General features: G+C 33.2%; 1 protein-coding gene across 1 annotated transcript; it reads right to left on the bottom strand.

Moving 5' to 3' along the window:
* Nucleotides 1–3378: 3378 nt before the first annotated feature.
* Nucleotides 3379–12522, bottom strand: LOC145011189 (disease resistance protein Roq1-like). Its single transcript, XM_078969849.1, has 5 exons — nucleotides 11848–12522; nucleotides 10265–11348; nucleotides 9904–10179; nucleotides 4167–4940; nucleotides 3379–4079 (listed from the first exon to the last, which is right to left on the bottom strand). Exons 1-5 carry the CDS (start codon nucleotides 12345–12347, stop codon nucleotides 3510–3512), a joined length of 3204 nt encoding a protein of 1067 aa, XP_078825975.1. The 5' UTR covers nucleotides 12348–12522; the 3' UTR covers nucleotides 3379–3509.
* Between the last annotated feature and the right edge of the window lie 12262 nt (nucleotides 12523–24784).

The following is a 24784-nucleotide window of genomic DNA, read 5'->3' as shown; positions in this document are numbered from 1 at the left end:
AGGACTTAGGAGCATTCCATATATGAGCTGAGGGCCCGATAGGCATTCCAGACTCGTACTGAGGGCTCGATGGCATTTGAGATACGAGCTGAGGGTCTGGTAGGCATTCCAAACTCGTACTGAGGGCCCAGGGGTAGTCCAGCTTGTAAAGTTGTGGACCCAGTACATGCTGTTCTGTTTTGATTGATATGATATGATAATGTTGATATTGCTATGTGGATTGTATGTGTATGGGTGTTTTAGGGGTATCTCACTAAGCTTTCGGGCTTACAGTTGTGGTTTAAATGTTTCAGGTACTTCAGGAGACTGTGGCAAGGCGAAGGCGTGATCGTACCACTCCTCATGTTCTTGTTTTATGATATGGTTTTGGGAATACTCTGATAATTAATGTATTGAAAACCTTTTTGTAATAACTTAATGAAATTGGGTGGTTTTTAAAAAGTTTAAATTGGCTTGAATTTTTAGAGTGTTACACGTTTTGTCTTTCTTGATTCAATATTTGTTCCCGTGTACTTAATGAAATATGATTTATATACACAATATTTGTTTTTGTATTGTATATTTAAAAGTTTTTTTGGTCCAAATTAATAGTATATGATTAAATACATATTGTCACATATGATTAAATACATGAGAAAATTATTTAATTGAAAACATGAAAATGAATCATGTCTATATAAATCGTATGTGAATAGATACATATAATCAACTATGATTATATGTATTTAATCAATTCACATGTGATTTATATGATTAAATACATATAATCACATATGATTTAGTTGATTATATGCATTTAATCACATATGGTGTTGATCATTGTAATTACGAGGAGGTGGGTGGTGTTGGTGGTTTGGTTGGTGGTAGTGGTGGATAATGGTGATGGATGGTGGTGGTGATAGGGGTAGGTGGTGGTGGTAGTGGTAGGTAGTAGGTGATGTGGAGTCATAGGTGATAAATGGTTAGGTGGTGGTGGTTGGTAAATGATGATGGGTGATACTGGTGTTGAAGGGTGGTGGATGGTTGTTGGTGGGTGATGGTTGTATGGTTGGTGGGTGGTGGATAGTGGTGTTTTTGATGAGAGGGTGGGTAGGTGGTGGTGGTGAAGGGTATTGGCGGTGTTTAGTGATGTTCGGTGGTGGGTGGTAGTTGTTGGTGATGGGTGGTGGTTTTTGTAGATGGTGGAAGTGAGGTGGTGATGGGTGGGTTGGTGGTAGCGAGTGGTGGTGATAATGGTGGGTTGTGCTTTTGGTGGATGTTAGGTAGGTGTAGTAGGGTTGGTGGAGTGATGATGGTGGAGGTGGATGGTCATAATGTGTGGTGGTGGTATGTAGTAATGGGTGACGGTAGTTAGCGGTGGCGGGTGGTAGTAATGGTGATGGGTGATGGTTTTGGTGGGCAGTGGGTGGGGTGGTGGATAGTTAAGGTTGTAGAACTCGTTACTCGGTACCTGCTCGGCCGACTACCAAGTAGCGAGTACTCGGGAGTACTCAGGAGTACTCGGGGAGTACTCGGATTTGGTAATTCATGTAGTAATATTTTTAGGGAAATTATATATGTCAAAATCATAAGTTGATTGAAATATATAAAAAAATTAGATACATGTGAATACACAAAAACTAAAAAAACAAATAATGGTCTCACTTCGTGAATAATTACTAAAATTTAAGATATATATGTAGTAATAATCACATGTGTGTATGTTCAATAATAATAAATCATTAAGTATATTATACATATTAATCACCGCGTTGACCGAGTTTTACAACATTGCTCAGTTCAGTAAGGGGCCGATCGGGGAGTACTCGGGATTCTGTAACTCGCCTCGGCAAGGGGCCGAGTAGCGAGTACTCGGAGGAGTAATCGGCCAACTCAACGAGTTTTACAACACTGTGGATAGTAAGCAGTGGTGGTTGGTGGCAATTGCGGTGACAGTGGAAGGTGGTGGGTATGGGTGGTTGTGATGGGTGGTGGCAGCAGGTGGTTGGGTGGTGGTAGGTGTTGGGTGGTAATTGTGGTGGCAGATGGTGGTTTTGGTGGGTGGTGGTGGCTGGTGGTGGTGATGGGTGATAAAGGTGGGTGGGGGAAGTGGTGGTGGGTGGTTGAGGTAGGTGGTCATGGTGGCGGGTGGTGGTTTTAGTAGGTGATGTGTAGGGGTGGTGGTGTTGGTGGTGGAAGCGGGTGGTGGTAATGAGTAGTGATGGGTGATGATGGTGGTGGAGGTGGGTGGTAGGTAGTGATGGTGGGTCCTGTTGGTTATTGAGTTTTTTAATTGTTTGTAACCATTTTTTGATTATTATGAATATTATTTTATAATTTTAATTTAAAAATTTTTGTGATCTAAATTTGTTCTCAAATGTTCTCATAAGAAATGTTTTAGATTGAACGCTAATATATATATATATATATATATATATATATATATATATATATATATATATATATATATATATATATATATATATATATATATATATATATATATAGTAACCAATGCCAAACTACGTTAATTGCTAAATTATGTAATTATATAAAGATTATTAAAGAAAAATAAAATATACCTCAATTAAGCAAAAGCAAGTATATCGATTTGATAAGAAAAATATTGTACTAACTTGATCAAGAAAAATAAGATATGGTAAGTGTATACTATAAATCTCTATTCTAATAAATAAATAGTTGTAATCTTCTTTTGCCAAGTGTTATTCTAATACAAAATTTTATTAATATTATGCCATGTGTGTTGTAGATCTATTAGGTAATTAATTCAAATTTCAAATTTATATTTTCTAATTATATGTTAAATTTGAAGTTATAATAATTTTAAAATTTTGATATATCTTTTAATTAATAATTTATTTAAAATAATTGATTAATAATTATAAACTTTTATTATGAAAGTTTAATTAATTTTATAATCCGTGGTTTCTATGGGTTATAAACTAGTTCATATATAATAGGGTTGAAGTGATTATCAACAAGAATGTTAGTAAATACCGCTCAAGAATTTTAACGATTGAATACGATTTGTTAGATATACACGACCTTTAGAAAAAAATAAAACTAAATGGAATAAAATACACCAAACACCATCACAAATACAACACACCGAATAGAATATCCTTACTTTGTTGCTATATTCTATATCTCAAATAAAACATGGTTCCTAATCTACCCGTATTCTATTTCACAATACACCATATAAAATACGGTTAACATGTGGGAGGCAGATGGAGGAAATAAAACATTATTCATCTACGGTTGATAAATGTATAAGCTTTATAATATAGAACCTAATTAAATATGTATATACATATGAGCCTAAAATGTATATTAGTATAGAACCTTGTTTATTGGTTAAATGTCTTATTGGTAGAACAAAGGAAAACAAAACTAAAGAACAAATCATAATGGTCGAATAAGAGTCAACAAAAATAGTGAAAGAGTTCATAATGATTGAATAGAGGAATATATAGATCACCACAAACCTATAACAAATCACTAACAAGTTAGTGTAAGCTCTTTTCGAGTCGCCATATAATCTTGATAGAAGACTTTGAATCTTGTTGAACCGTAAATGGTGGTTGTATATAATTAAGTTCCTTATCCCAAAACTCTGAGGAATCTATTGCAACTTTTGTTGTTTGTTGATATTTCCGAGGAAGGAGCTCAGCTACAATATAACTCTCACCTTCAAACGGATTCCCATACACACAGTCTAAGGAAACTGAAATCATGGTGTAGGATGAATTTGAAAATGCGGTGTGCCTTAATGAACCAAATGAAACATATCCTACATATGTCCTTGTTCTATCATATTTAGGCTCCACCGCTTCATTAGACTCCTGCAAAAGCTCAAATAGAGAATCTTCATCTACCGCTTGGTTGATGACTATATTAATATACCTAGCTTTCTTTTCGGTAACAACACATATTAAGAACCCGCAAAAGTCATTGTACCAATCATCTGGAAAATGCAGTATAAATGTACTCCCCATAAACAACCTGCCGACTAACCCCTTTGGAATAATGTGATGTTCAAGAGTGACACGGATAAAATGATCTTCAATAGCCTTTCCCTGCCATGGAAAAGATATTCAATTATGATTCTTATGTTCGGGTTTAGATGATAAAGATTGAAATTTAAATGATACGTAGGGCCAAACCTTCAACATGGAGTTTAGTAATATGTCACCATCACCAAGTTTTTTCCCCCACCGGTGTGAGACGTTCCACAACCATTTACAGTTTGAAATATCACCAAAGCTTTCAAGTGATGTACACCAATCTGCCTTAACAACAGCTATACTTGATGGTAGCTCTGACAATTCAACAAGGCCTTGGCACAAAGTCAAGTTAAGCCATTTGAGTCGAGGAAGTTGCAAGAGACTAAAATTTAATCGGGAAAATTTATTTTCACTTAGATCAAGTTCTTGCAAATTGGGCAACTCCCAAACAGCAGAGGTGATTTCTTCGTCTCCCAAACTACACCGGCTAAGATTCAAATATCTTAAGTCCTTGAGAAAAAACCGCAACCCTACACAACATTGTACACCAAGAATATTGTTGCAACCACACCTCCAACAAGTAACAAAATATTTTGGACCTGATTCTATATAGGATGCAACTTCTTTCCCACTATTATCCAACTCAAGATGTGGTAAATTGTCCATGTTCTTAAAAAGTTCGATGCACCCGGAAAATGAAAGTGTCTGAAGTTTCTTTAGTTGGGTAATAGGTGGAAACATATCCAAAATGGGACAATCTTTTATAGATAAGGAAACAAGCTTTCTTATACGTCCAATCGATGGATGAACCACTTCTAGACACCGAGATCTATTAAGCCTCAATCTTTCAAGATTTGGAAGATTATCAAAATCTGGTGTCATGATTAGGTTATCCAAGCCCCAAAGTTCAATTGTTCTCAAATTTGGCAGCAACTGTTGTTTACAAGTGCAAACAAGTCAAAATTATGGCACATACATACACACACACACACACACACATATATATATATATATATATATATATATATATATATATATATATATATATATAATCAAAGAATTCTAAAATGTGTACACTATTTCTCAATGGGATGAAGATTAGGCAATAACAAAAAAGAATTCATTCTATCTGTAAATGGAAAGCATTTAAAATGTTTGTTAAATTAACAATCTATGTATCACTTAATATAAAAAAAAAGATATTTGAACAAAAATCAAAGATATCAATGTTTTGTTATAGTAATCAATCAACAAAAAAAAAAGGTATTTATATGGAGGATGATCTTTACATAAAAACTTAAAAAGTTGGTCGGTCTCGGTTGTGCTCATGGCTAGATCTAGTGAATGAGGTGAAGCACCCGTGATCTGGGAATAAAAGAACGACCACATTTTAACAACTCGGGGAGAAGCATTCACGACCTGGCGAATGAAGCGGAACTTTTAGCTTTTAACCAGAGCACTTGGTACAGGTCGCGCAATGGCCGGTTAAGGGAATGTTTGAACTCGTCGTAATATTAGCCTCTCGCTAGCTTTTTCTAATAAAGTTTTCATGGCATTATAAAAGTTGTATTGTACCAAGTTTATCATATAACACTTCAAAAAATAAATTGCATCATCTGAGCGGCCCACATCAACATGCCCCAAAACGTACATGAGAGATCAATAAAAGAACATTAGTGGTATTTTGCATGTGTCTGGAATTCCACACCCATCCACTAGACTTTCATAATAAGGAAAATTCTAGGTTATGCTTTCAATTATATATATATATATATATATATATATATATATATATATATATATATATATATATATATATATATATATATATATATATATATATATATATATATACACACACAAAGGATCAACTTAAACTCATAAAAACAGATAACTACATTTATATTTCATGATTCGTAAGCTAATTAATACATATTTAAATTATTGAGTGTACGCGTATCTGATCCAAAAGGCTGATTAACCCCGTTAATCATGTGAGATCTTAATTTCTTATTCTAATGCTTTAGACGTGACCTATTTTTCTTATACATTTTATTTAAGTGCCAAATTATTTAATCACTTCGATATGCGTAACAAAGTGATGTCCCCTGAAATGTTCTAATGTTTTCGAATTGAATTTTTTTTCTATATATTGTATGCTTTCTTTATGCTAATCTGCTCATTTATTTTGTAAGGAATTAAAAAACGATTAATTATCACCACCAAATTTTATTATTGTACTTTGATTTAGATTTATTGCTTACATGATGAGTGAACCAGTAGCCGTTGTTTATGAACACGATTTATCAAAACATTCATACATGTTTAGTTATGAACATGACTAATTTCTGTGTTTCTCTAAAATATGTTCATTTATGAACATTATCAATTTATGGATATTTATTCATATATGATCAAGAATTTCATACATGTTCAGCTATAAACATTTATTCATATATGATCATAACATTCATACATGTTTAGTGATGAACGTTATCACTTTTTGGACATTTATTCATATCTTATTACTCGTGGGAACCACGATTACAAAATAAATTTAGTTTTCATAAAAAACTAATGATTACTAATAGATTATTTTAAATAAATTATTAATAAAGATACTTTTAATGATTATAAAAATATCTTTAATAGATATTTTAGTTAAATTGAGATTAAAATTTAGTTTTTGCATTTAACACTATAATTTATAACTTTTAACTATTCACAAAATATTTTTTGGGTTTTTAAGTGGATCTGAAATTTATATTTAAGTTGACCATGTAATATTATATTTAAATTAACAATTTAAGTATTTTATCCAAACTGTTCAAAAGTTGTAGCTTTAAACTGATAATGATTTATATACAACAACATATTAAATCTAATAAATTAAGTATAATATGTTAAAATATAAAGTCATAACTTTATAACTAGACATAAAAATATTATTTTAATATTGAAATTTAGTTTATTTATGATTACAGTTTAGGTTTGATATTTATTTAACCGTATTAACCTATCTATAATCATTAATAGAAAGACAATATAACTTATCATGTTTAACTATTTACAAAATATTCTTTTGGTTCTTTAAGTTGAACTATAATTTATAATTAAGTTGACCGTGTAATGTTATATTTAAATTAATATTTTAAGTATTTTATCCAAATTGTTTAAAAATTATGGCTTTAAAAAGATAATAGTTTAAATACATAATATTTTAAAACTAATAAATTAAATATAATATGTTAAAAGTTAAAGACATAACTTTAAAAGTAAAAGTACATATATTATTTTAATATTGAAATTTAGTTTATATATGATTACACTTTAGGTTAGATGTTTATTTAACCTTATTAACCAACTTATAATCATTATTAGAAAGAAATTGAAAAATCATAAAAGTTTCAAATGAATGTTGTGAAAGGAAAAATGCTTCTTTATAAGTATATATATAGATATAGATAGATACATGCTCAATTATAAACATTTATTTATATATGATCATAACATACATGTTTAATTATGAACATTTTTTCATTTCTGGGGTTTTCTAAAATATGTTCATTTATGAAGATTATCAGGATATTTATTCATATTTGATCAAAAATTTCATACATGTCCAATAATAAACATTTATTCATATATGATCATAACATTCATACATATTTAATGATGAAAATTATAACTTTTGGACATTTATTCATATCTTATTATAACTTTCAAACATGTCAGTTATGAACATTTATTCATATATGATCATAACGTACATGTTTAATTACAAACACTTTTAAATTTTCATATAATTTTCAATGGTCATCTATGAACAGTAAGCATCAATCTTAACCTATCAACATAGTTATAATGTGAATATTTGATGTTTGATGTTTGAATTTTTTTTATTGATTCGTGTGATTAGAATTTTTTTATGCATGATGTTTAAATTTTTCATTCCTATTTTATTGAGATTAATTTCAAATAAATGTTATAATTTAGGAACATCATTAATAAGTTTTGTTTTATTTTTTTAAATAAAATAGTTATTTTACGATCATACCTTTTTATTCATAAATGATCCAATTGTAATAAGGTGGTTTTATGGTTCTATGTTGAACCCACTTTTATATATATATATATATATATATATATATATATATATATATATATATATATATATATAGAGAGAGAGAGAGAGAGAGAGAGAGACTTAGGATCATATATAACCAACAAATAGTGTGTGAATGTATGACCAATTTTGGTCTAATCAATAGTTAGGGATAATTATAGAAATTTGAAATTATTTTATTTATTTTCATTAATTAAATAAGCTATATATATGGAATTGCTAATGTTACGTTATTGTTTCCAAATATTCATCATATTTGTTCTTATATAACAATCTCACCGTAGCTATTAAAAAAAACTCACAAAGGTAATCAACTAGAAAATGAGAAAAAGCATTTTCAATCTCCTCATTGACGCAGATTATTTCAAAACTATGGGAAGGAAGGTATTTTTTTGGTATGTTTACAACTAACGTTAGTTCTTAGAGAATGAATTTTGATTAAAAAAAACTTTTTAAAATACGAGTTAAGGTTTCGATGTTGGAGTTTAATTGTATGTGATTAAGGTTCCAACGTTGGAGACTACTTGTATTGGATTAGATTATTCTTAAAGAATGTATTTACTATTAGCACGTATTGTAGGTTAAACTGGATTTGAATCTAACAAAACATATTCTTTAAGAATGTATTTATTTCTTTTACAACATACTGTATGTTTAATTGATTTTATGTGAAACTGAACACATTCTTTAAGAATATATTTAGTTTTACCATGTACACATTCTTAAGTATATATTTAGTTTTACTATGTACTGTAAGTTCAATTAATTTTGTGTGCAACCAAACACATTCTTTAAGAATTATTATGTACTAATAATTTACTTTCTATAACAAATATCTATTATGTTTATAATTTTTTTCCACAACAATAAGAATCAAATATTTTCATTTGCATGTTAGTGTTTGTTACTAATTGTAGTCTTAGGTAATTCAGTCTTTAACAATGCACCATACTCTTCAAGAATATGAAAACAATGATAAAAAGCACTTGGAGAAGATGATGAATAATACTCTCTGAGAAAGAATCTTTATCATTATGTTTTAGAATGCATATTCTTTTCATATTCTTTTAGAATGGCCATTATGTTGAAATTCATACCAAAAATGGCTTATTTACTATATATTCTTTAAAATTATGATATATTGTTTAAAATTTGATTATATTTAAAATGAATATTTCATATTCCTCAAGAATTTTCATTTGGTGTTATAACTTTTGTTTGTGTAGAATGAATATTTCATTTTCTTCAAGAATATGTTAGATAATAGTCATGAATCATTCTTAAAGAATCAAATCAACTCCATGTATGAAACTAGTTTTATGGACTTGCGTTTCTAAAACTAAATGATGTAATTATCCATGCTTAATTTTGTAAAATAAGATAAATAAGTATTTAATGAAACTCCAATTAAATTATGCAATAAATAAGTAGTCTTTCTTTTTTAAATATAGGTTACTTGACTAAAATACTTTAATAATTATCAAGTGCAGTTATACAGTGCATGTTATCCCATGTTAATCATATGTACACTCATATCATACCCATTCATTTTTATAATCCAATGGATAAGAAATGGTTATACATTCACACAATATTTGTAGTTTATATTTAATCCTAGTCCTATATATATATATATATATATATATATATATATATATATATATATATATATATATATATATATATATAATGACACCAAAAATAATGCAGGGTGAACATTCACCATCCACTTTGTTTTCATCTCTTAATTAGATAGACAATAACAATTACCTTATTACCCTCCCATAGCTGTTTTTGCAAGCTGTTATGCAATACTAGATGACAAAGTGTCCTTTGTGGAAAGTTAGTAAGCAATGGACTTGCAAGATCACCTTCCCATTCAATCCACCTAAGGTTCTTCGCGTTTGCAACAATCGGATGAAGAAGACGTTTATACCTTTTTAATTGATTCTCACTGCCGTATCTAAAATTCCTCTGAAGTTTATTCCTTTGTAGCTGACCCTCACTACTATATTTAAATCTTATTGCTTGAATCATGTCAAGTTCCTGTGGAACAAATTAAATGGTGTCAAGGTTGAGTTAGAAGTATTTCTTCATACATATATATCATGAAAAGCTAGCTTAACGTTACCGTGGTTGCATCCATAGAGCATATTTTCACAACATCTTCTACCTTCCAGATTCTACTATGTTTTTCAGGATTGTTAGGGTGTTCCCCTCTAACAATGTGGTGTCCCATTTCTTGCACCAGATCGTGCATATCAAACTTTCCATCTTCTGAAATAGTTATAAGAGCCTTTTGTATCAAAACCTTCACCCCTATAATAGGATGAAAACCACAAGCATCAAAGATCCTCATTGCATTATCTTTCTTATACCCCCTTAAAAAACATGCAATATCTAGGAACAACTCTTTCTCAATGGGTTTAAGCCCATCAAAGCTGATTTTTAGCTTTTCCACAATATCATTATCTGGTATCTCTTTTAGTCTCACTAATGCACTCTTCCACTCATTAATTTCCGTGTCACACAGAAAAGAACCAAGAACTGTCAGGGCTAACGGAAGCCCACCCGCATAAGAGACCACCTCTTTAGAAAGATTTTCATAATCTTCTACACTTCTGTTATCCCGAGGTGCATGCTTGCAAAAGAGCTTAATAGCCTCATCATTGTCTAACAACCTAATACTATGTATCACATTTACTTTGTGTGCAACTAATAAATGCTTATTTCGAGTTGTTATAATTATTCTACTTCCTTCACCAAACCAATCATGTGATCCGGCTAATGCTTTTAGTTGCCCAAGGTGATCGACATCATCTAGAACAATTAAGACTTTTCTATGATGAAACCTATTATTTATCAAGCATCTTCCTCCTCCAACTCTATTTACTCCCATTTTTGAAAGTATATCTTCTTCTAACTTTCCCAGACCATGCATGCTTGATTCCTCTCGAATATTTGGAATAAAGCAGCAACCATCAAACTGCCGACAAATTTCATCATAAATAAAAGATGCAAGAGTAGTCTTACCAGCACCCCCAATCCCCCATACTCCAATCATAAGCACACCACCTGACTCAATTTGCAACTCTGATTTCAAACGTTGCATGCGAGCCACTATTCCAACTAGGTTCTCATTTGCACTTGAAGCTACTTGTTGCACCTTCTGCGAAATTTCGACAACAATTTGTTTGATGCCTTGTGATTCATGCCTATGCAATGGATATACAAGGATAATTAACATATGCTCACATTGAAAAAAGAGGTCATTTGTCTCATGGTCCATAAAATAAGGAAAAAGAAACCTAATACCATCCGTATTTCACAATCCGATAGAATGCAAAAACTTAAACAAGATGAATGTCTATTGTAGCTTGACGTGAGGTGTTAAGTACGGAACTAGAACTAGAACTCAATAGATTACATCATATCTTATTCTGAGCTTATACATAATCCTAGGACTTGGGATGTCTTTTAAACTTGCGCACTAGCATAACAAACCACATCTACTGAAACCATCTCATAATTAATCTTCTAAATGTTTATATTCAGCTCTGATCTAGCGGCGTAGTCAAAACCTCTCTATTTATAGAGGTCATCAACTTCATAAAAAATTATTAAAACATTTGTATAAACTCTTAAAAGAAGTATATATGTGTCGTATAGCACACATATCTTAAGCATACAAAGTGCAAAAACGAAGAAAATTACCCGTTAGCAATGTTCCTCGTTTCCCATCCAGAAATGCTACTTGCATCCACAAGTGCTTTTCTCCAAGATTTAACCTTGGTCTTGTTATCACGCTCATGTTTGGTAAATGCTTCTTTATACCTCCGTTTTTGTTTTCGGACTTCAGAGGGATCTACGTCATAAAATATGGGCATAACGATTTGCCCTCTTATATCCCAACATGTCATAATATGTGCAAGCTCGTCCAAGCACCACGACGAATCTGCATAGCTTTTAGAGAATATGATGACAACAATATATGATTCTTTGATTGCCTTCTTAAGGGATGGGCCGATCGATTCACCCCGAGGAAGTGCTACGTTGTCCTTGTAAGTGTTAATCCCTTGTTGTTCAAGAGCCGTGTAGAGGTGATCAACAAAAGTGCGACGAGTATCTTCTCCTCTAAAACTAAGGAAAACATCATAACTCCAGGAATGAGATGAAAAGGCTGGAGCAGAGGGAGAAGATGATGAAGATGCCATCGATGAGTTGATTTTTTGAGATTGAAAGTACGTGGTCTGTGCACCTCAGGGAAATGAAATTATATGTATAAAGATGTGGGTTTCCCAGAAATTTCAGTTTCAGGAAAAGGCTCAAGAAATTTCTTATCCCTTGACATGTTCAATGAAGGGAGTTGGTTTCACATTGATAATGTCGTTATGATAATAAACAATTATTTCTGAAAATATGGAGGAAATTTTCTGATGGGAACATGTTCATTAGAAACAGGGAAATGGAAATAAACGTAGCTTTTTGTTAGAATTCCAATTTCATAATTCTTTTGTGAAAATTGAATGAGGCATTATTTTCAAATAAATTAGAAAGAAATATATAAATTAGAATATATCTACAGTAAAAATTCCAATTTCATACTTTTTTCTGTGAAAATTGAATGATGCATTATTTCGAACATTGTTGACTTCGAATATTAAAAGTAGATAAGCACAAAATATGCTAAGACGATAGTTCAGTTGAATCAGATTTCACAGGTGGAATGATATATTTCTTTTTTCAAAAAGACAAATGGAAAAAACAAAAAGAAAATCTACGGTTCATATCATTTTATTGTCGAATTACTATAAATATTTTATGGTAATGAATTTTAACTATATTATTGGACATGATGTCAACATTTTGTTGATTAATTAATGATTATCTTTAACCATCACTATCTTTTTATCTCAAAATAAATTGTGAATGGAAATATGTTGTTCAGGAAATCACTATCCACTTGAACCGGCCTAAAAAAACAGATTTTGTTACCTTTTAATTAAAAAAAAAATTAAAAATATGTCAAAATTATTTTCAGTGCCATCATTTTGTCAAGAAACATAAATGAATATATTAAATTACAATTTTAATTCCATCTTTGTAATTACATCTTCAAGGTCAGGGTTCAATTCCATTTCTATCAAGAAAGTGTTATTTTTTGCTTCATTTGGAAGATTGCTGGCGATTACGGTTTCGAACTAATTGGATGTGATTTCGGTGCCAAAAGATTGTGGAGCGCCAGCATAAACCCACTAAACCCACTACTTTTGTAAATATAATTGGACCTTCAAATTGAGTGATAATGACGACTGAATCCAAAATAAACCAAAAGTACAAGGATCCTCCGTGTCAAAAAAAATATTTTAGGGATCTAATCCATAATTTCCATCTCAGCACAGGAAAAAAAATGGAATTTACTCAACATGTAATAGAATTGAAATTCATGTTCGCATTTGTCATTGTTGATTAAAATATGATTATCTTTCACTATCATAATTTTTTCGTCAAACCAAAATATGAAAGAATATATGGTGAGGAAACAAACCACTATCCAATAAAAAAGTAGAACTTATCTACCTTAATAAACTAAATATAACCAGCTGATAGCAGACTTGTATTCCATGTTTTTTTAGATTCTTTCTATCTTTTCTATTTATTGGTTGGTTGACATTTTAAAGAAAATACAATATGAAACTCACACTTAAAATATGTGCCACATAAATAAAAATATACAAATTATGATCTTCCGTCTTTTGTGATTTATAGGGCTCAAATAATTGCCTATGATTTACAACTTTTTTGTGAAAATTTGCTTTGACATGTTCAAGATCTAACTTTGCGAATCCTTTTATATTTATTTTGTAAACCAATTGTCGAATAAAATAAAGAAAGGCTGTAACCAAAATTACTATCCACTAAAGCTGGTTTTAAAATAAGATGGATTGTTTACCAAGCTAGTAAACTAAATACAACCAGCTCTTAGCTGAGTTGTGTTCCATGTTTTTTAAGTTTCGACATTAGATTCTTTGTATTGGTTGGTTGACCTTTTAAAGAAAATAATGACACTCATTTTTAGGAGTTTCATATTTTGTCAACAAAAATAAACAAATATATATTATGATCTTCCATCTTTTGTAATTATATGGCTCAAACAATTGTGTCTGCATTTTATGTGAAAAATTGTTTCGACCTGTTCAAAACCTAACTTGGTGACTTCATATATATTCACTTTGTGTGAACAAATGTTAGATTAAATAACGTAACCAAAATGACTATCAACTTTAACCCGTTTAAAACAAAAGATGAAGACTATTTACGGTATTTACCTACCTAATAAACTAAATATAAAGAGCTATCAGCTGAGTTGTGTTCCGTATTTTTGAAGTTCAGACATTCAATTTTACTGGTTTGTTGAATTTTTAAAGATAACACAACTATCAACCCAACTGTATTCTATATTGATCTTCAAGTCTAGACATTGTTTTTTGGTTCTTTTCTTTTTACTAATTGGTTGACTTTTTAAAGAATAAACAGCTGATCGTGTTCCGTCGTAGAGTTGTATTTCATACCTTTGAAGTTTAGCCATAAGATATTGGGTGGTTCATTTTAAAAAAAAATAAAATACAGCTATAGTTAAGTGGCATTCGATATTTTTGAAGTTTAGACACTGACTAATTTTTTATTTTTCTATTGTTGGTTGACATTTTAAAGAAATTACAAATATATAAAACTTGCATGTTAATGTTGTTCCATTATTTTGTAAAAAAACATAAACGAATATATAAATTATGATCTTCCATATTTTGTAATTATAGGGCTCAAATACTTGTCTCTTGATTTACATTGTTTGTGAAAAGTTGTTTTGATGACCTCTTCAAGACCAAACTTAGTGGTTTTATATGTATTCATTTTTTAGTAAACAGTTGTTGAATTGAATTACAAGGAAACGTTATAATCTAATTCCAAGACGTAGAGATGATTAGATTGGGCTTTGTCTTCTTTTATTTAGGTCTCGTTGATAAGCATCTTTCCAGATCCAAACAGATCTTTCTAGCTGAATGGATCGGAAAGACTGTTTGATTTGTACAAAAAAATGAATCTTTCCCAGTAATATAATATGTCTTTCCAAGAAAGCCCCAAAATCATATCTTTCCGGTTGAATGGGTTGGAAAGACAATTATACCTCAAACCCCGCCTCTTTATTTCTTTCTCGGATTATTAATTTTTTTAAATAACTTTTTTTTAAATTGATTTTTTATTGAATTATTACTTTTTTAATGTATTATTTTATATTAAGAAATATTATTTTAATATATAATATTTATGTATTAATAAATATTATTTTATTGAATTATTAATTTCATTTCAATAATTCGTTTTTTATTTCCTTTTTATGGATTAATTCTTTTATTGGATTATTATCAATTAATAAATATTATTTATAATATATAATATTTATATAATAATAAATATTACTTTATTGGATTATTAATTCTTTTAGTTAATTTTTTTAATTCATTTTTTTGGATTAGTTCATTTTTTTGGACAATACCACCACCATCCTAATTTATTTAAAAAATCTCATCCATTCCACAACTATCGGACATAAACCGGGTCATTTTTCATCATCAGCACAGTCAGTCAGATATACAATCAAACAACATGGTTTCTTTCCCAGTAAGAAAACTTTCCCAGACAACACTTTACCAGACAACACTTTCCCAAACAGAAACTATCAAACGGGACCTTAGTTTAAGAATCGGTAACTAACTCCTGTTATAAATATTATAAAAATAAAAGCAGTAACCAACCAAACTTACCTGAGCATAAACACAATATCTAATTTCTCCTCATTATCACACACATGATTCTATAAAAACCTCCATATACACCCACCAATCACCGTATACACAAGGTATAATGGACCACCATTATGTGAGACTAAAGATTTTAACTTTGTATTCTGAAGTAGAATTGAATAAGATGCATATGTTGATAAAATTGTGGTTTAAACTTTAAAGATAAGACGGGTATACATTTTATTTAATGTTACTCTCACAACTGGATGCCCCAAGGATAACTTTATGGTGATGTAAGTTCACCCAATTTAGTATGAGATGATATACCATTACAAGTTAATACCGGTATTCTAAGAACCTGAAACAGAGTATAATATCACCAAACTAAAATCAAACTTTACAAACCAAACTAATATGTATCCTAGCAATGCATTGTTTGAAATAAAAAATAAAATAAAATATAAAATAAAATATAAATAACTCTCTCCCAAAATTTTCTAACCATGATTAATTATATTTTGCTCCATAACTATCCAAACTGTATTACATAAATCCTTGAAACAACATATACATATTTAGGATTACTAACTTATTCATTCATAGGTGTCACATTTTTACCAAAATGTGCAACAAGCCAGCAAAGTCGATTTCTTACCGATTTATGCAGTTATATTTCAATTTGTTCAAAAACATTTACTAAAGTTATGATATTACTTTATTTCACAATTTGGTAATAACATGAAACATCATGATTACATAAATAGATAAAAAAAAGTGTAAGGTTGTTGCATAAGTAAGGTGCCGTTTGTTTTTTCGAAGCGAAAATATCTGAAGTCCGCGGACCGCCTTTGCAACCCTCTGTAGCAAACGAGGGAGACGAAATGTTGCAACATGTAATAAAAAGTTTGTTTGTTTTTTTAACCTCTGCAGACTGCTGCAATAAGTTAAAGTAAGGTGTGAAGATATTTGAAGTAGAGGGTCAACTATTGCACCACGCAACACATGCGTAACAAATTTTAAGTCAGAAGCCTTTTGGAAAACAAACAGTTGTGAATGCCAAGTGATATACGTGTGCTGCACAGCGCAACAATAAGTGGTCATAAGTGGTTTTTTAGAGCTAAGGCTGGTATTTTTTTTTTCTTCATTTGAACTAGTTATGGGTCCCTAGAAGCATGATGCTGCATGTTGACCAAAGCCTCTATGACTAAGAGTAAGGCCTTAATGATTCGATGTATACCTATCGTTTCTTCCCAATCGAGCTGCTACATTTAACTCAAGTCAAGAGCTACCTTACTCTTCTCATATGAGTTAAGAGTTTTCTGCTTTGTTATATTTATATAGCAGAGGTACTTTCAGTTCTTTATATCATCTTCATTCTATTCTCCATCAACTTTCAGTTCACCACTGTAACCCTTGAGACTCTCGGTCCTTACCACTGAGGTTTATGGTTGCATAAAATTTGTGTTTGTGATCTTAGATACGTATACCACGTGCTGAGTGAATCCCAAAATCAACACCTACAATGCATTGACGGTGAATTATTATATTCAAGATCTTACTGCGTACCTATTGAAATATCATTTATTTTTGCGTGGTCTTTTATGAAATCGTTTAACACCAAGGCCTTTCTTCCCAAAAGGATCTAGTTTATTTTTTTTTCTTTTTGATTTCTATCACTTCTTTAGTCACTATGAATTATATCCAACCTAGTTGTTCAACATACCACATCGGTCTCACAAGTACTTCTACCAACGATCGATCTTATGTTAAGTATTCATGTTCGGTTGAAGATAAGCTACCCTTAGCCTACAAATTAAAAGAAGCCTTTCGATGTTTCTCTACAAACAATTGATCGTACTTTCTCGGGAAACCACACAAGCACTTCAAGTCTCTCTTGACTTTGAAGGAAGTGATTCTTGCCCGGAATCATCTGCTTCATGTCTTCTAATAAGACATCACTCACATCCCATACACATTTTGGTTTATTTCTTTATCTTTTGTCACCCTATTGCACGAAAATTTTTATTTTCCTATATTCTGGTTGTTGTTGGTTCGGTTTTTGTTTATTTTTAGAGAGAAGCTGAATTTCAAATGACGATTGAGGATAAGATTTTAGGCGCGTGAATTTGAACGGTTAATTAAACCACGCATGCTGACGTATACCTGGGAGAAAACAACCTGTCACATCGCGCTTTTTCAGCCAACGTGTTAGTGTTCTCATCAATATGATGATGACTCTTTCTCTCTCTTGGCAGCGGTATATAAAGGAGTTCTAATTCCATTTATCTCTTTCACCTGCAACAAAGTCTCTATATCTACACGGTGATTCACAACTGTTCATCTTCTTCATTCAATCAACAATGGAGACTTCTTCATCGGCTCACGACCAAACTGCTTCATCCCAATTGCTCTCTACCAAGCCAAATCAGAACATGATTATTGAACTCAATCTGTTTCTGTATGATTCGTATATGCTACAAGTGGTTGAGTGTTTGAAATATTCACCTTTGGTTATAGCCCTAACATAGGTGGAAGTTGTTCCTATGTCACTTCTATCACAAGTTTACTCTACTGCCTCATATGACAAGAACAAGGAAAGAATCTACTTTCAAATCCATTCTAAAAAGGCTTCTATTTCAAAAGGGAGATATTGTTCCCTATTGCACCTTGCAGTGGATTCGTCTGTGATTTCACCAGACTTCATCACTACTAGTCAACTGTTATCTATGCTCTACGAGATGGGATATACTGATGTGCTAACCACAGTTACAAAATTTAAGAAGTCATGCTTACCGTCCCCATGGAATGGATTGCTTACTCTTCTCATCAAGAGTTTGGCAGAGAGGAGTGGTGGATCTGATGGCACCAGCAAGGGTTTTCTAACCCCTCTATACGGTCTTTATAATGGTATCAATCTTGACTATGGGTCGATTCTCTGGTCTCAAGTGGTGCAAAGCCTCAACATTTCTACGAGGCATTCTGAAATTTCATGTGGTCGATTCTGGACTCTCATTACACAAAGGGCGATTAATTCTTTGGAAATTCCGGTCATGAAGGATGCCCTAGTTGCGTCTATTGCCACGTTTCACACCAAGAAAACCATAACTTCCGATCCTAAGAAGTTCCCTCACATTGGCTCTATCCTGGAGACAATGTACCGGTGTGTTACAACCGAGAGTACAGTCATGGAAACTTATCGCAAGTTTCCTCCCAAGAAACCGAGAGTCTTATCTCCCGAACAGCAGGCTGCCCTGGATGATATGGACAAGCCTGGAAACCGAGGGAAATGGACTACTACCAAGAAAGAGACTACGGATGATGATAAGTCCAAGAAGCTAAAGTCTCAAAAAGGGGATTCTTCTAAACCAAAGAAGATTAAGAAGATGGCAAAAAGGTCCAAGAGTCCCACTCCTCCCAGTTCAGAAAATGAGGAGGAGGATGACGAAGAGGAAATTCATCATGAATCACCGAGAGGTAACACCCCTCCCCGTTCCCCATCTCCAACAAACTCTCTTCATGACAAACTTCCTACACCACCTCCATCACCGAAACAGACAGTTTTAGTTTCGGTTTCTCCTATTCACCCACCTACCACATCTCAAACAACAACTTCAACAACTTCCTTACCACCACCACCACAACTTACTTCTGTTCCTATATCCACAACCCCCTTACCACCTCCCATTATTTCCCAATCAACTACCACTACCATTCCTAAATCGACAGTAGATGTCAATGTATCTGATATGGGGGTAACTACTAGAACTGAACCTCCAGTTACTTCTAAACCTCTTTCTCCCACCCACTCAACTGATTCCGGTGCCACTCTCAATGGTGCTAATGATGAGTTTGATTCTACATACTATAGTCCCTATAGGCTTCCTACCGATGAAGATGATGATGCTTCCATCACAAGCCAACACTTGCAGACCATTAATGAGAAACTGGATAAACTACTTGATGACAACAAGTCCTATAGTGGTGTTGTGCTAAAAGCCTTTTTCGACACTGCTCTTGAGCAATACATAGAGTCCATTGACAAATCCACACAGGCTGTTAATGACTCTTCTTTTGCTTGCAAGAAGGCTACTGATGATGTTGCAGATGTTGTTCATACAACTTAGATCTTTCTCGAGTCACTCAAGGGGCATGCTGATTCAAATGCAGCTAAGGTGCAAGCCTATATGGATTCATTCTTCAAGTTCCTTCAAGAGGAGCAAACAAAGTTTGAGGCTGTTTGTTCTTCCATCCAAGCAGAGAACACTTCACTTCTCAGTTCTGTGTCTTCTCAGCTGGAATCCCTTCACGCTGCTTTAGCAAACGAAAGTAATCTGAAGGAAGAACTTGCCCGACAAGCATCTACTATTGAAGTTCAGAAGGTTCAGCTTGCTCAAGCTGAAAAGGAGATTTCTTTATTGAAAACAGAGCGAGCTGTTTTTAGGAGCTGTGCTGGGGATGTTAAGGATATGATGACCAACATTATTGGTTCTCACGATCCTATCCTTCCTTTGACCATAAGGAATCATCTCACTATAAAATTTCTTCCCACCCTTGCATCGTTACACGAGATGAAGGGTGTTTTGGAGAGATTCTTACCTCCAAAACAAGGGGGAGAAGGTGCTCAACCGAAGGCGAAGGTGATTGTGAAAACCGAATCTGCCCAACTGAATGTCAAAATCACAACCGAACCTTAGGGTAATGAAGCTTCGGTTTCTGGTTCTCAAGATAAGCAGAATGAGATTGAAGATGATAGTGATGATGATGTTGAAGAAACCATTGTTGAGGCTCTTAAAAGAAAGAAGAGAGACAAAGAGTTGGATGAAACTCTAAAGGTTGCGAAGGATGCTGAGGAGAGGGAAAGGAGGAACAAGGAGGAAGAAGAAGCCTTAAACTGCAAAAAGGCCTTATTTCCCCTTTGGACAAAAGAGATACTTATCAATCAGGATATAGAGTTTCCAAGTGTTTAGTGGTTGGAACCTATTGCTTCGTTTGACTATAACAATTCTAAGGACTCACAGTTCGACATGCCAATAACACGATAGGCATTCACATTTCACTGTTTCGATTCGACTGTTGATGTTCCTTTTCCTCATCCAAAAGTTGATCGTGAGCTAATCGACTTTTATTTGAAGTATGGTCAACCACAGTACTTGACATGGAGCGCACATAAGATTATCACTATCAAGGTACTCAAGCCCTCGCCTGCTGGGAAGTTCATAAATGTTAATTTCAAAATCACATGAGGATTAGCAAACTCGGTGTCGATTATTTCTCTAGCAGATCTTCCGAATTTAAATCCTTACGAATGGATTCTTTTGTTTAATATTCTGCTCACTAATCCAAAAGAATATGAGCCGATAATGGATCACTTGAAGAGGATGTTAGCTTCCTACATCCATGAGGTTGCTGCTATGGATAAGGAGATAGCGAAAGTAATGAACAAGAAACCAACTGCCAAGCCAACACTGAAACCAGGAGATGTGAACAACATGAAAATGGGCCAAATAGATTCTAAACATCTCACTGTGATGTTTACAAAAGGCAAAGCTCACATATTTCTGTTCGCTCTTGTTGTAAACATCTGTTTTCAACAGACTGCTTGGAGCATATTATCAACATTATTCATTGGTGTAAGCAGAACTCAAATGCAGATAAGAAGAACTTCACGGACATACTGCGGTGGTACATAATGTTTCGACATCATCTGTTGGCCATCATACCGAATGTGTTCAAAACAATAAAGAAGTTCTCTATAGCTCAACCAAAGTGAGCTTTCGGCTCCATTGACGCAAAGGGGGAGATTGTTGAGTTTAAGTGTGTTGCGTCATGGGCTTGTATTTTGTATCCGGATTGAGCCTGTCCATCTGTGATTATCTAGTAGGGTTATACTATAAATATGCATGCGTGTATGCGTTAGAAGAGAAGAGTTTATTATGTTTATTATTTTGTAAACCTAAACACCTCTACAGTCGAAGTTCTTAATCGAGCTCTTCTGAGGTGTTGAAGTATTAATCATACGACACATTCAAATCCATTCTCTTGTTCATAATTACATTCTTAATTGTTTGTCTACATAGAATCTAACGATCTTGATTGAAATTTGATTCAACAGAAATGACATCCCAACCTTGCAAGAGGTCAAGTCCTGGCTTGGGAAGTGTTTTGCTATGAAGGACCTCAGAGAAGCTGCTTATATTCTTGGGATACGAATATGGAGAAACTGGAGTAAAAGGCTAATAGGACTTAGTCAAAGTACCTACTTAGACAAGGTGCTGAAACCTTTCAGCATGGAGAACTCCAAGAAAGGTAACCTACCTATCCTAAGCAATACCAAACTGAGTAACACTCAGAGTCTGAGTACAGAGGATGAGATATTAGAAATGATTCGAATACCATATGCTTCAACAGTTGGTTCGATCATGTATGCTATGACTTGTACTCGCCCTGATGTTGCCTTTGCTTTAAGCATGGTCAGTAGATATCAAGGGAACCCTGATAAAGCTCATTGGACTACGGTTAAGAACATTATTAAGTACATACGGAGGACTAAGGACTGGATCCTTACCCTCAGTGAGAGTGATGACTTGAGAGTAACAACGTATAGTGATGCTGGATTTCAGACCGATAGAGATAATTTCCGTTCTCAGTCAGACTGGGTGTTTACCCTGAATGGAGGAGCAGTGACATAGAAAAGTTTCAAGCAGGAGACTTTAGCTGATCAACGTGTGAGTCAGAGTACATATTAGCAAGCGAAGCAGCGAAGGAGGCGATATGGTTAATCAAAAACTTCATCGAAGACCCTAGAGTCATTCCATCCATAAAGGAGCCTGTGGAAATTTTCTGCGTTAATGAAGGGACGGTTGCCTTAACCAAGGAACCGAGAGATCATGGAAGATCCAGACATATCGACAGAAAGTACCATTTCATAAGACATCAAGTAGAAGAATGGCACCTCGTGGTGAAGAGGATATCTTCAGAAGAAAACCCAGCAGGCCCTCTACAAAAGGACTGACTTGGGGTAAGCACTTGCAACACGCGAGGGGCATTGGGCTAAAGGATGATATTAGTTTTAATGATTAGATAAATTGAAACTTGTAATAGCTAAATTGTAATTGACATTTGGTGTTGAATAAAAGGAGTTTTATTTACTAGTAAAGTTACTGTCTTTTGTCAATTCTTTAGTATTGTTTCACTTTGCATGTTTTGACTTCCAAAATAAATAAGATTTATTCAAACTATCCACAGTCGATCATACATTGGAAGTAGGTATGAATCAAGACTATCATGAGTTGGCATGTATGATTGTCTAAGAAGTTAGGCATAGCAACAGGTTTGCTACACCATTCATGAGTACTTCTTAAATAAGATTTGAGTACTGGATTCAACCCATAATCACCTGAATCACTTCATGAAATTTATCATGAGTGATTGTGAGATGATAATATCATATAATCTTCAAACCAAGATATATGAGTTGTTGACTATGAGTTGGTTGTGCATTGATGGCACGAAAACGCATCAGTAACTTGATGTTATGAAACATGTTGTTGTGCATGATTTAATGAATAGTTAGTACATGCATATAATGTCAAAGTTTATCTGTTCCCTTTTATCCTAAGAGGATTAAAATCGATATCTGGGCCCCTCGATGATTCTGATTTGACTTATGTGTCGAGCCTGGTCAGAACTAATTTGATGTGTTCAATTATGTTCTATGTCAGACGAATCGGAAATCGGGAAACAAACTGCTAGACAATAAGAATGACATTGTTCCATGTATTTGTCCGGCTGATATCTTGAGAACAAAGGAGTATATGATCCCTTATCTAAAAGGATGCGTCATTGACTGGGTCAGAGTTGACAACGGCTTTTGAAAGCTTACGATTGCTAAGTCGTATATGGAAAGGATATTGGCAGTTATAGTTATTAGACTTATCAAAGTGGGAGACTGTTGGATTTGGTGTCTAAGCACATAACTATAACTGGGATATACTTGACCCGATTGTAGCATGATCCCTTTTTGGGTTGCCTTCACCAGTGCAACTTGATAGGATGGAATTTAGAGAATAAGGTTATTTATGAATTATTAATATATTATAAGGATAATATTAATATGGTTAGTTAATTAGTATTGTGAGGTCAAAAGAGACTAATTAAATATGGAGGGATTCATTATGTAAATCAATGATTCTATAAGTGTGGGATAATGGTCCATAATTATGCAACTTGAGCTAAACCAATAAAATGGTCCATGGATAGTCCATGGAGGTTAAACCGATGGAGCATGTAGGGTTTACAAAGTGTAACCCAAGCACTTGACACAACTATAAAAAGCCTCCTCCATGCACCAAAATTGCTTACACCATATATTGGCACAAGTAACTTATTCTCTAGAATCCTCCTTTTGCAACTTGGTGTTTGGGAACCAATAGAGGAATTACAGTTGAGGTGCTCAAGCTTTCAAAGGTCAAGAACTCTACCATACTCAAGAGGTAAGCATCCAAACTAAATTTTATGTTATATAGCGTCAAATATATGCTAGTTATGGTGAATGCTTTGAAAAAAGAAAATGCATGTATAATTAGAGAAAACTTAGATCCAAAGCATTTAGGATTGCATGTGCACTTAGGAAGTGTTATAGTGATCAAAACCCAACAAGCTCTTGGCATAATTTATGATTGTAGGTATTCCAGACTACGGTTCGATGTCGGGTGGTGCCTGAGGAATGCTTATATGTATGTTTCCGGACTACAGTCTGATGTTGGGTGGTACCCGATTACTATGTGCATGTTTAGTTATACTTGTTGTCTGTGTGATACTTGTATGTGTCTAGATAGGGAAGTGAGTGT

This window comes from Lactuca saligna, chromosome 8, assembly GCF_052625555.1.
Source record: "Lactuca saligna cultivar CGN05327 chromosome 8, ASM5262555v1, whole genome shotgun sequence".
NCBI classification, from domain to species: Eukaryota; Viridiplantae; Streptophyta; class Magnoliopsida; order Asterales; family Asteraceae; genus Lactuca; species Lactuca saligna.
The sequence above is the reverse complement of the archived record's forward strand: the minus strand, read 5'-3'. Positions and strand labels throughout refer to the sequence as shown.